Below are 12,191 nucleotides of genomic sequence, written 5' to 3' on the forward strand. Positions count from 1 at the left end.
TGGCCAGCGCCGTATAGATATAATAATACATAATAATAATAATAATAATAATGCTATTATACGGCTCTGAGTATGGCCAAAGCTTTGTACAATAACGACATCTATGCATAAATAAAGATGTGGAATATATTGTAATGTTCATAAACATTTTGAATACAAGTACAAATAACATGTTTTCTTTACAAGGAAAACATTTAACTTGTAGATGAACTAGAAAGTTCATAAAAAAATACAGTTAAAAAACAGATCGTTTACTTTTGATGTCCGGCAGGGGGCAGCGATGTCGACAGAGCACTTTAATGTCAACATCATTTCAACAGACGAAGAAGGTCACCTGGCAAACGTTTGTTTGCTTGCTAGCACATGTGGCTACTCATATTTACAGTAGCTTTAATGTTGTCATTTCCGCGGACCTCTGGTTAGTGTGGCTATAATGGAACTAGTATGGTAAGTCGTATTTTCACTGTAAGCATCAGCAGAAGGTCAGTGGTAGATTGTGTGTCAATTCAAGTAATAAACTTAACGATGTGCTATTTCATTTTTGCTAAAAAGCTTAGCGACAGCTCTGTTATTGTTGTGACTGACAGCTCGCTATGCTAAACAAAGCTGAGCTACTTCTATAGTAGAAACTATCTTAACCGGAAATTAAGTAACTCTAAAAGTACGCATAATTGTTGACGTAGTTTTATTTAAAACACGAATAAGTGTACAGTACAGTACAGTACAGTACAGTACATTATGGTTAAAAAACCAAAATGTACTGTTGACTCTAGATTTGAACTGACCTCCAGAATTTGACTTGATAACGTTTTTATGTCTTGTTGGTATAATGCATTCGTTCCCAACATAGCTTATAGAGACTAAACATGGCGTTCTTGATCTAGAAAGCTTTCTTAGACATTTCGTCGTACAGACGTTGGGATAACGTTTGCTTTTATTTTGAAGGTTGAAACGGAAGTCGCTTTCTTCTCTTCTAACTGACTTGATGCTGCTCCACCTGACATGATAGGGAATCATCTGTTATGTTTTGGATATTACAATAGATTAAGATAGACTTTTATTAATCCCTCGTGGGGAAATTGTTTCTCTGCATTTGACCCATCCTAGTGTTAGGAGCAGTGTGCCATTTTGAACGGCGCCCGGGGAGCAGTGTGATATAATAGACTGTAAATATACGGTTATTACAAGTATAAAAACACCTACTAAACTTGACACTGTGTCACCCTGTCCAGCTGTAAGGGGAATTTGATAGTAACAGTACTTAAAATGAATTATTGAATGTGCCTTATTACAAACCGCTAAAGCGCTATGTCAAAGGCCGGACATTGTTTGTTTGTTAAGGAGATGTACTAGTTAGTTGTGTGAATTGATCTTTAAGAGCCGTTGTTCTTAAACACAGTTTCACTTGGAGATAATCAATAAATGATCATTTGAGTGACATAAAACCAACGTTATTTTCAATAACTCCGTACTAACTTGCCCATATTAGTGAAAATATTTAGGCTTAAAAATATAATAAAGTAGTCTTATATGGCCCACCTTTGTTGATAACATGTGGGTTATGAATTTTAATATCTTTGAAGACACAAGATTGTCATCGGCATAACTACACTGTAGCTATGTTCGTATAACTAAATAAAGAACCTTGAATAACTCAATCAGTTGCTTTCATGCAATATATAACCAAGTGATTTTAAATCAATGTCAAAATGATGTGAAACTGCAGAATTGTCATAGAAACATTTATATACAATAGAAGGTTGTCTAAAATCACCCAAAAATTTGGCAGGTCCAGCATTGCAATACTATTGTGTGGATTTGGAGTCGCTCAGCAGGATCTGATTCAGGAACTTGTACTTTTGAAAATGAGTTGCCAGCTTCTGAAGATTAATTTCATGTCAAAACCCTTGCTGATACACACAATTAAACTCAGCAGAAAAGAATGACACTACACCTGAGTCATCTATTACGCTGAGTAATGGTCATTTATAATGTGCACTACCCTAAAACACAAACTTTGAGACACTCGCATGTCAAAATAAACTGTCCACCCACAAAAGCAATGAAGAAACTGTTGCATAATGTTTGGTACAATGCAGTGCCTCAAATACTGTTTTTTTTCTTTCTTTAAATTCAAGGGAGGACCCCCAGGTCCCAGATGCTCCTTTCTTTACCAATGAGCTCTATGTCAAATATTCACTTGCACCTAATATCAGAGAGCTGTGGGACTTTCTCCAAAGGTTTGTTGATGATAATAAATCAGCTCAAACTATTTTGTACTCTGTTTTCTAAGGCTAAATTATATATCTGTATCTAACATGTTTTTACCTCAATTTCTTTCTCCTTCCACAAGTCCTGTGCAGAACATAAAACAGGACTGTGGGACTTCAAAAGCTTCCTCCCCCTCTTCTTCTGCAAAAGACGCTGCAGCCTTTAAAGACAACAGTTGCATCAGCATGAATGAATCCTGCTCTGAAAGCGGTGATACTGACGTTCCGTTTACAGACAATGATGGGCAGGGTGCAGCACAATGTTGGGATACAGAGAAATCAAGGGTAAAGCTCAAGCAGATTGAGAAAGAGGCGGGTGCTGTTTACCCTGAACCCAGACTGCCCTACCCCTGTCCGTCCAGCCTGTCAATCAATGGCCAGAAGACTTATCTTGGCTTTTTGATGAGTAAGAAAGCAAGCGATCCTCCACTGGTACCTACATTAACTCCTTAACGGTATTTCAATCCTGCCTGTCCTTTTTTGCCAAGGGTCTTCTAATAGTATGTTCTCATATTTCAGAACTTGCAGGCACAAGTAAACAGTGAAGTGATGCAGTTCATGATGTACCTGCAAGACGTGGCCAAAATATGTGCTGATGACTACAACTTCATATCACAGGGAGCTATGCAATACTCAGAGGTAGTGATACTGCAAGGATTGCCCCTGTCATCAGCTCTGTGATGTATGTTCATAAGTGTTAAAACATAGAGCCCTCATTTGTTCTTCAGGAGTTCTTCAGGGAGTGTTTGGAGCACATCAGGACGTTTCCTGAGCTCTACCAGATCCATGAGATGACTAGTCTGACCGGGGGAACATTCAACCCAGGGCTGAAGCTGACCTTTGAGAAACAGCTGCTGATCATGGTAATGAACTTTTGAAGTGCTACTATCACACGGGAGCTCTTCTAGTCAAAGAAGTGTAGGGTTACCACTTCATTTGTTGTTCATTATGCCATTGTGCAGTTTTCTTTTCAACCTTTACAACTCAAAGTGATGAATTGCAGAATCAGTCTTTTGGTGTTGATTCACTTGTTCCATTTCCATATTTGTACCCTTCATTTCTCCAGGGCAATGTGGATATTACAGACCACACGATGGTGCCTGCTGATGCACAGCTTGCATCGGATTATCAGAGTGTTTCATCACAGAATCCTCCAGCTAAAAAAGCCAAGGACATGCACGCTGTAAGCAATTGTCTCTTCTTTTTTAATTAGCAAGTCACAAAGCTGTTTTACTGCTAGAATAGGATTCATGACCGCAGGTCTATTGTTACACCATTTCACTTCTTTCAGTTTTAACAAAAGACACCAGAGGGTGTTCTTGTATTGCTCAGCAAAGCCAGTGCTAATTGTGTTTCTGAAAGATGTCAAAGTCCAGTTAATAGTAGACTATTGAGAAGTTACCTGTGTTGGTTTGACTTCAGTTCTGGTTGTCTGACCCGGTCTTGTTTTTCTCTGCAGACAATCAGCGGTGATGTTAATGCCAGCAGCCTGTGTGCTCGTTATGAGCCTCATGTGTGTCTCACTCGAGACGCCCTCGTAAGGCTGCTAGATAACCATGGCCCAGACTTTGCAGAGCAGTGGGAATTACCGGTTTGGATCAAGTTAAACCCAGGAGAAGGTACGGCATCATCATTCAGATACTCAGGCTGTTCTAGTTGACGTACAATTAATTAGGACAACTGTAGGGCTTGCTTCGAATGGGTAAAAATGATTTCTTTTTCTTTCATTACTTTGCTGCTCACTTTCAGCTATAAAGTCATGGTGATAATTCCACAAAAATTCATCCAATTGTATCCTGTAAAAGCCAGATATTAGAATGAATTATTTTTGCTCTAAATAACTTAGATACAGTAACATACATCTTAACAAAAAACTACAAAATTATTTTTAAATGCACACAAAATGTGTTAGATGATGACCCCAGATATTGACCTTGCTACATTAATATCAATGACAGATTAAAATGGGAGTGTGTGTATACAAGCATGGGCGTCGCAGCCATTATATGAGGGTGGGGCAAGTCCCCCCCACCTTTTAAAAATGATTAGTTTAGTCCCCCCCACTTTTACCATGTGGAAAGTCCGTGAATCGGTCTATCCACTCGCCGCTCTTTGTAGAGCGCTGTGTTAGTGCTTCATTATCAAATCCATTCCACTTGCTTATTGTGAGAATACCCAAATCAATGAAACTCCGTACCATGTTTTCACTGCTACTTTGTACCAAGGCAGATTCTCAGAGCTGTACGTACACATGAGCCGTACACATGCTGCGTGCTTTGCGTAGCTGTGTCTTTAGTTGTAAGCCCAGTGGCGATCTGTTCATCTGTCATATCATACAATAAAGCCATCGAAAAGAATAGGATACAGCATTAAAAGTTATTCTGGGTCTTTGTGTGTCATAGCTCGGCTGTGTGTGTGGCACGACGAGCTCTCTCCTGTCAGACACATCTTATAACGTCAGCTCAGGGAGGTAAAGGACTCTGAGTGTTTAGATCGTTGACTTTAGTCTAAGTTATCTCATGTAAACAAGTATTTCCAAGGCACACCTTTTATATGATCATTATAAAAAATAAGAGAATAACATGTATGAAATAATTCCAACTCATACTTATAGGACAATAAAACAGAAATACAGTTTAAAAGGGGAGTGATTTGTAAAATATGCATAAAGAAAAAGTAAGTCTGTCTACTGTTTCACATGGGTGTTGAGAGATGTATCCATAGTCCCTACCTTTGCTCTCAAAGTGCACCAGATAGATGCATTTAACTTCAACATTTAAAAAAAATCTTCCCAGGGGATCATGCCCCCGGACCCCCCTAGAGGAGGTGAGATCCACCACCTGCCCACACCCCCCGTCAAATTGTCCCACCCACATTGAGGATGCTTCCTACGCCCATGTATACAAGAGACCTACAATAGGAGATGCATTTTATAATGTTATTTTATTCAGTGACACTTTTAAATTTGTTCACAATAAGTGATTTTGAAATTTTAGACCAACAAGAATATTTCGCTGGATTTCTAAGTAGTAATTCTATAGGAAATGATGGGATAAGGTTTTTATTAAAACGTTTTTTAAAGTTTATATCATTTTTAAAATGTCCTTCTTGAGCTTAGCTTAGCTTATTAAATAAAATAAAAAGGTTCATATTTGCAGTAGATATGAAGATGTTGCAACTCTTGCAATAGAAAGGGAATAGTCTTCCTTTTCTGTTAATGAGGATGAAACATTTGTAATCATGTTGATAAAAGAAATGCACGATGCAGCAGTAAGGAAATCTGAGCTACATCATCGTGTGTAATGACATTGAGCGGCCTCATGGTGGCACCATTTCACACATCCTTTATTTCACATTTTATTTACAGGCAATAGACAGAAGAAGACTGTATATATAGACTCACCCCTTCTGAAGACTGAGATGACGGTGAAAGAGAGGAGCCATGTCTTCCATGAGGAGAGTCTGAAGCTCTCCATCAAGAAGAATGGGAGTAAAAATGTCTTCCATTTAATGACGGAGCTTCGTGAGGATGAGCCGCAACTCTCTGTATGTGGTCGCACAAAAAAAGTAATATTATTAATGTGGTCTTATTTATCAGAACAATAATCATTTGTTTTCTGTTTCTCCATCAGGGGAGCTCAAAAAGAAATGTAGTGTCTGGTGAAAACAGTGGTCTTGACTTTGAGGTGGACCTTACTGACCTGGAGACATTTGGTGAGACGAAACCCATTAAAATCCCAAAGACGCCGAAAAAGAAGAACGAGCAGGATGCATGTGTTGAAAGTACGAAAGCATCAAGTTCTGCGTCTGTGACTAATACTAAAAGGTCCAGTGAGCGTCCTGCAAACACTACCAGCAGTTCACAAGAAGAGATGGACACCTCAGTGGCAGGTGAGGATGATCCCGTAACAGAGGAGAGAAATCAGCCAGCTGGGAATGAGGCCATTGCACCAACAACTGAAGACATGAGGCCGGACTCTGCTCAGGAATGTAACGAAGACCCACCTTTTATGGGAGATTCTGATGAAGATCAACTGGTCATTGATGACTCCATTTTGTCTCAAGCTCAAACACGTACTACACAATGTACGCCCACACCACTCTCTGCTGACGCCAGATCTGATCCTCTAAATTCAGAGTGTTCTTCCCCTGAAAAAACAACAAAGCAGAAACGACAATCCAAAAAAGCAAAGGTATCCGGCGACCAGCTGGGTGACATCCTGCGCATGCAGACAGCCATGTTCAACTGTGACACGGCCAAAGGCTCCACCGTATCCCAAGAGATGAGCTCACCAGCCCGAGGTGTGGGACCCTCAGTTTACTCTTATCCTACGTCTCTGGTGAAGCCCTGTGTGTCCTCATATTTGGAGAGAAACAACAACCAGGATGGAGAGAGCGGCGCTGCTTCTCACGAATCTGCACCAGGGGACAACAGTACAAATACAAAGCATAAAAGTTAGTGGCAAACAAATGTTCTTTCAATGATTTAAGTTGTTTCTCTGTGGTTCATTAACCGGCAGTGGCTCAGTCAGTAGGGGCTAGGACAGGGAGCCGTAGGGTCGCCATTTCACGTCCCTGAACGGACCTAAAATATGGAGTGTGGACTACTACTTGGAGAGTTCCCCTCCTGAGCCCTGCCATGGTGCCCTTGAGCAAGGCAACCCCCCCCCACTCCCAATGCTCCCCGGGCGCTGTACAATAGCTGCCCACTTCTCCTAGTACTAGGATGGGTTACATTTCACTGTGTGTGCTCTGTGTGCATGTATGTGTGACAATTAACGAGAGTTTCATCCTCTGATTCTATATTCTATATAACATATCGTACATTATTGCCACCTACAGAACTACTGTCAGAAGAACTGCAGGCTGGTGCAGAAGATGAGCAAGATTACGTCGCTCCAGAAGAAGGCAACCTGCTCTACAAGCTCTACAGTCTGCAGGACCTGCTGCTCATGGTGCGGAGCTCTGTGTCACTGACCCATAGCAGGAGAGTCGGCCAAAACGGCCAAAACCAGGTATAAGTCGTCACTCATCCTCCAAAAAATGTAATTTCACAAATTAAAGTAAGTCAAAATCTTCATCAGCCTGATTTCTGTTTTCTTCTTCACCTCAGCATGTGCCAGTGCATATCTTGCCCAAGCTGGAGTACCAGCTGAGTTATGGAGTTGAGTGTCTGAACAGCAGTGAGGCTTGCCAGCTGTGGACCGAGACATTGCTCCACTCCAGCACTGTACCCTGCATAGGTAAAACTTGTGTTGCTTTTCTTACCCACAATGCTATATTCCTTCAGTGAAAATAGAGACAGGAATGTTACCAAAATAATCTCTATTCTAGTGTTATAGTCAGTATCGCTTTTAGTCATTAATTTATTTTAACATATATGCCAACAATATAATAAAAGTACTGTTTATGTGGATAAAAAAAAACAAGACTTTTCTCCTCTCCCTCCTTCAGAGGGTTCAGTAGAGTCAACATGGAAATCCTCCCACAAACCAATGGAATAGTCTTCAGATGACTCACCGTCCTGCTGTGTCTCTGTGTTGATTAAGTTTACTTTGTTGCCATAACTACAGCCACATTTGATTATGGGGAATTACAGAGAACGCATTGTGCAGACCTCAGCTAAATGCTGTTTTGAACTTCAGTTACATTCTCTTAATACTTATTCCAAACTGCTTACTATCCCTGTTGCTCAAGATTCAGGGAAAGACTTCATCTTTATTCTGTGCGAGATACATTAATCTGTCGACTCGTGTAGGTGTTCTCTCTGGGACTGCACATCGTCATCTACACAGCATGATTATTTGTTGTATCTAATGAAGGCAAAAGGAGTCTCTAAAGCACACCCCTTTCCAGTCTGTTGGCATAGTTGACATTCTGTGTCCCTACAACAATATACTGTTTTCTTATACTCAGCTTGACAGAAATACCTTTGCCAAAAAGTGGATGTCACCCTTCATCAGGCATTTAAAACCTTGGATGTCTAAAGAGGAAAAAACGTCTCTGGTTTCTGTCCCAGAATTATTAGAAAATGAGGAAACAGTGATACAATTCCAGCTTTATGAAACTATTCAATAACTCTCACCTATTGACATTATAATGCAACCGATAAAGGACTTCCTTCTATGCTTAGAGCTTCGTAGTTCATCATGAGGTTTATCATGTGGCTTTCCCAGTTGTGTATTTCTGGCTGTGGCTGCAGGCTCTAAAACAGTCCATAATTGAAGGAAGGCACAGTTGGAATAAGCAGGCATTACATGCTGGAGTGGGAGGCAGGACCAATAAGCATTTCTTACCACCCACTTAAGCTTGTAACAATGCTGGGAAATCAACACAGGATAATTACTGTGTAAGCACTAGGAGAGGCATTGATGATGAAGTGAAGCTCTTGATGTGCTCATTAGCTCTTGATCTTTCCTCAGTGTATCGCTCACCCTCCCGTTCTGTCTCTGCAGCTCACATCAATGCGCTCACATCAAAAGTAGCTCTGCTCACAAAGCTGCCCGACAACTGGAAACCCAACATCTCCTGTGGGTTCAAGTGAGTGTCCTTACAGCAGATGTGCACAGATGTTTAGGTTTCACCTTATAACCCCTGCATGTATGACGAATGTTGTCATATTAAAGTAAAGTCACATAATAAATAGTCTATGCCATTTTCATCAACGGGGGCTACTCTAATTTATGTTTTATGATGCCTTTTTATCTGCACTGTCCATTTGCTGTAACAATGTACATTTAGCCGCTGTGGAACAAATAAAGAATTTCTGATTCTGATTGTTAAATCTCCTCTAATCATCTGAATTAGTGTAAAAGATTAGACTCCTGCCAAAAGAAACTGACTGAAATATGAATGTTCCATCCACAGGCCATCGAATTCTCTGAATATACTGCACCACCTACTGAAAAAGCTTACTGGGTAAGTTGATGTTGATGATGACGACGACAGTGTTTATTTTAGCTTTGAATGTACATTATTTTTTGAGCTCCCTCACAAGAATGGTAGTGGCATGCATCTACAGGTTGAAATGTCTTGGTTCTAATGCAAGCACCCAACATATTTTATGAGTAAAACTATGGAAAATGTGGTTTGATGAATGTACGGTCCAAATTGGGGAAGGGTTGGGTCCTCCTCTGTAGTTCTATTGTTTAGTTGGGCAACATCTGCAGATGAGTTATCCGTGATCCTCAGTCTTTATGCTCTGTTAGGATGGCGAAATTGTGAAACGGTTATGACCGTCAGCCTCGGGCTAAATGCATGATTTTGCCTTCATGTTTGTGTTGTAGGGTTACACAAGCGATTACTCAATGGCACATAATGCATGCGTCACCTTCTGCTTTCTCAGGGCTCTGTTCCCCCCTCAGAATGCTCCAACATGTCTCAGTGTGTGGGTTTCTGACGCTAACACGCCTTCAATGACTTCATTTGATTTTGTAGGTTAGAGGAAGGACAGTACCTGATTGCGCACAAGGCAGGGGAACCATTTGTGACCCTATTAAAAGTGGCTAATGGGAAAGTGAGTCGGGGGGCATACAACCTGCAGCAGGTCCACAGCTCCGTCCCCCAGCCCCCCACATCCGTCCTCGTCCCCTGGATACCTGTTGATCCGTCTGTGGTGCTGCCCTTCCACCAGAAACACGGGCGTGTCCCCTGCACCTTCCCGCCAAAACCCTTTGTGCAGGTTTGTATTTACGTTACCATTGTTACTGCATTTATAGATGGTACTATGAAACAATATTATAGCAGTGGAGATCACGAAAGTAATGACAATGAGTTGAAAGACTATTGAAACCAGTAGAAGTAGTGTTTATTTGTTAATGCCTATGAAGTACACACCCACTCTCAGGAATTCTCTAAAATCCAAGATGCATACCATGCGGTCTCCCTGTGTGGTGGTGGGTGCAAAGCCCTCGGTCGTGTCCCTATCAGACAGGCTGAGTCAGTGCTGTGAATAGTTCTCCTACGCATGTCCAAAACTAACAACAGAGACAAAAGAGAGCAAAATCAACCACTGTTCAGCAGGGTTAGGGGTGTAGACTCTGAGACATTCATTAGATGCCTGTCTGAGTCCACATAGCAAGATGTTAACACATCTTTAAACGTGTCAACTACAATAGAAAACTTATCATTTAAACTGGGCATTTGTATAGTCAACATTTGTACATCCGAGAATAACAGATACACATTATTTGGGGTGATAATGTATGATCCTACATGAATGAAGTCCCAGTTATTTACATTTCTTTTGACCTTCCTTCATCCTACCAGACAGCGAAAGATGGGTCATCGCAGTCGCAGTACAACAACCATGGAGCCGGACAAGCAAAGAACAACCGGAATGCAGTAGGCAAACTGAAGAAACGACAAAGGAACCGTAAAAAGTATATTAAAAACCTACTTAAAAAGACATTTTAAGAAGTCCCACGTCAAAGGATTCATTATCATGTCTTCTCATTTCATATAAGGTGAGGAGCTGAACCTGTACTGCTAAGGAAAGGAAAGGAAAGCACTGACAATGTACATCATTTCATACTGGTGGTATATTAAGACTTTGAACATAAATGTGAACGTTTAAGCACTTTGAGAGTAGAATCTAGAACTTTCTATTTTTGTATATGTTGGTAATTATAATTTGTGAAAAAATATAAATAATAAACTTTGTCGAAGTACCATATGTGAGTATGTCTTTATAACTGTTTGTGTGGAATGAATGATTCAAGACATCACCTTGAACATTTCCTGAGGGTTCAGATGTTCCAGTGACTTTTTAACAGTGTTTTGGGGAAAACAACCAAAGTATCACAATCAATCAATCAATGTTTATTTATATAGCCCAATATCACAAATGTTACATTTGTCTCAGTGGTCTTCACAGTGTGTACAGAATATCAGTATGACAATACGACACCCTCTGTCCTTAGACCCTCACATCGTACAAGGAAAAACTTCCAAAGAAAACCCAGTTTAAAGGGAAAAATGGGAGAAACCTCAGGGAGAGCAACAGAGGAGGGATCCCTCTCCCAGGACGGACAGACGTGCAATAGATGCCGTGTGTAAATTGAAAAGAAAATACAGTTTACAACTCTTCCAGTAGCTTCTAGTGCAGGGGTCTGCGACCTTTTTGACCAAAAGAGCCATTTCGCTCCTTTTTCCCAAAAAATGTTTTGTCTGGAGCCGGAAAACATATTTCATAGTTTTTTATTGTTATATCAGACAAAAACTACAGGTTTTTTTGCATTTATTAGGCTATTTATTACATGATATAAAACTGTTAACCTCTAATAAGAAACAAAGAACTTTTATAAGGAGAATTAAAAATAATACACAGGCCTACTTTAAAATAAATTAAACACAGCACTTGGGGAGTCCTCTGCACATTTGAAGGGGGAACAAATATTATTAAATGGGCCCACTTTGAAATAAATAAAACATATCTGCACCCTAAAAAGAGTTAAAGGTAAGAATGGAGAAACCAGCTCGAGTGCGCTTGAATTTGAAAGTACACAACCGGAACAAATATGCCTCTTCCTTCAGACTTTCTTACAGAGTCCCTCCTCCAACACACACGAACGCACACATGACCAATGAGGGCACGATATAAGTTTGTGCACAGATGGAAGGCTGACAGGCAGGTAGGCCCTCCAGTTATTTTCAATAGAGTCTGTCTGCAGACCGCAGCAAGGAGGCGTTTCCTATAGGGGCGTTTCCTATAGTGAACGACGGGAGCCGGCTCTCGCCCGCGAACGAGACGTTTTTTGTTTTGTTTTTGCGGAGGGATCTAGATCGGCATGAAGGCACATTATGCAATGTGCAATGTGGACATTATCCCGCTTATTACACATGGCCACATTCTCAACAAAGTAACGACATGACTCCCAATAATAATTGAAATGCTTTTATGGATTTAGAAAAAGATTTTAT

The 12,191-nt window shown here is 40.6% G+C and overlaps 1 protein-coding gene across 2 annotated transcripts; it reads left to right on the forward strand.

The window, feature by feature from the left end:
* Nucleotides 1-329: 329 nt before the first annotated feature.
* ice2 (interactor of little elongator complex ELL subunit 2) lies at nucleotides 330-10,940 on the forward strand. Of its 2 annotated transcripts, XM_034085873.1 has the most exons (15): nucleotides 330-447; nucleotides 2,139-2,240; nucleotides 2,354-2,702; nucleotides 2,790-2,909; nucleotides 2,999-3,133; nucleotides 3,337-3,453; nucleotides 3,730-3,889; nucleotides 5,638-5,816; nucleotides 5,903-6,725; nucleotides 7,113-7,285; nucleotides 7,384-7,513; nucleotides 8,726-8,810; nucleotides 9,138-9,188; nucleotides 9,708-9,951; nucleotides 10,539-10,940. In XM_034085873.1, the coding sequence occupies exons 1-15, from the start codon at nucleotides 434-436 to the stop codon at nucleotides 10,683-10,685; spliced, it is 2,829 nt and encodes a 942-aa protein (XP_033941764.1). In that variant the 5' UTR covers nucleotides 330-433; the 3' UTR covers nucleotides 10,686-10,940. The 2 variants fall into 2 exon arrangements, with proteins under 2 accessions (XP_033941764.1, XP_033941765.1); XM_034085874.1 differs by lacking the exons at nucleotides 8,726-8,810; nucleotides 9,138-9,188; nucleotides 9,708-9,951; nucleotides 10,539-10,940 and adding an exon at nucleotides 7,725-8,719.
* The last annotated feature ends 1,251 nt before the right edge of the window (nucleotides 10,941-12,191 follow it).

Source organism: Pseudochaenichthys georgianus, chromosome 6 (assembly GCF_902827115.2).
Source record: "Pseudochaenichthys georgianus chromosome 6, fPseGeo1.2, whole genome shotgun sequence".
NCBI lineage: Eukaryota > Metazoa > Chordata > Actinopteri > Perciformes > Channichthyidae > Pseudochaenichthys > Pseudochaenichthys georgianus.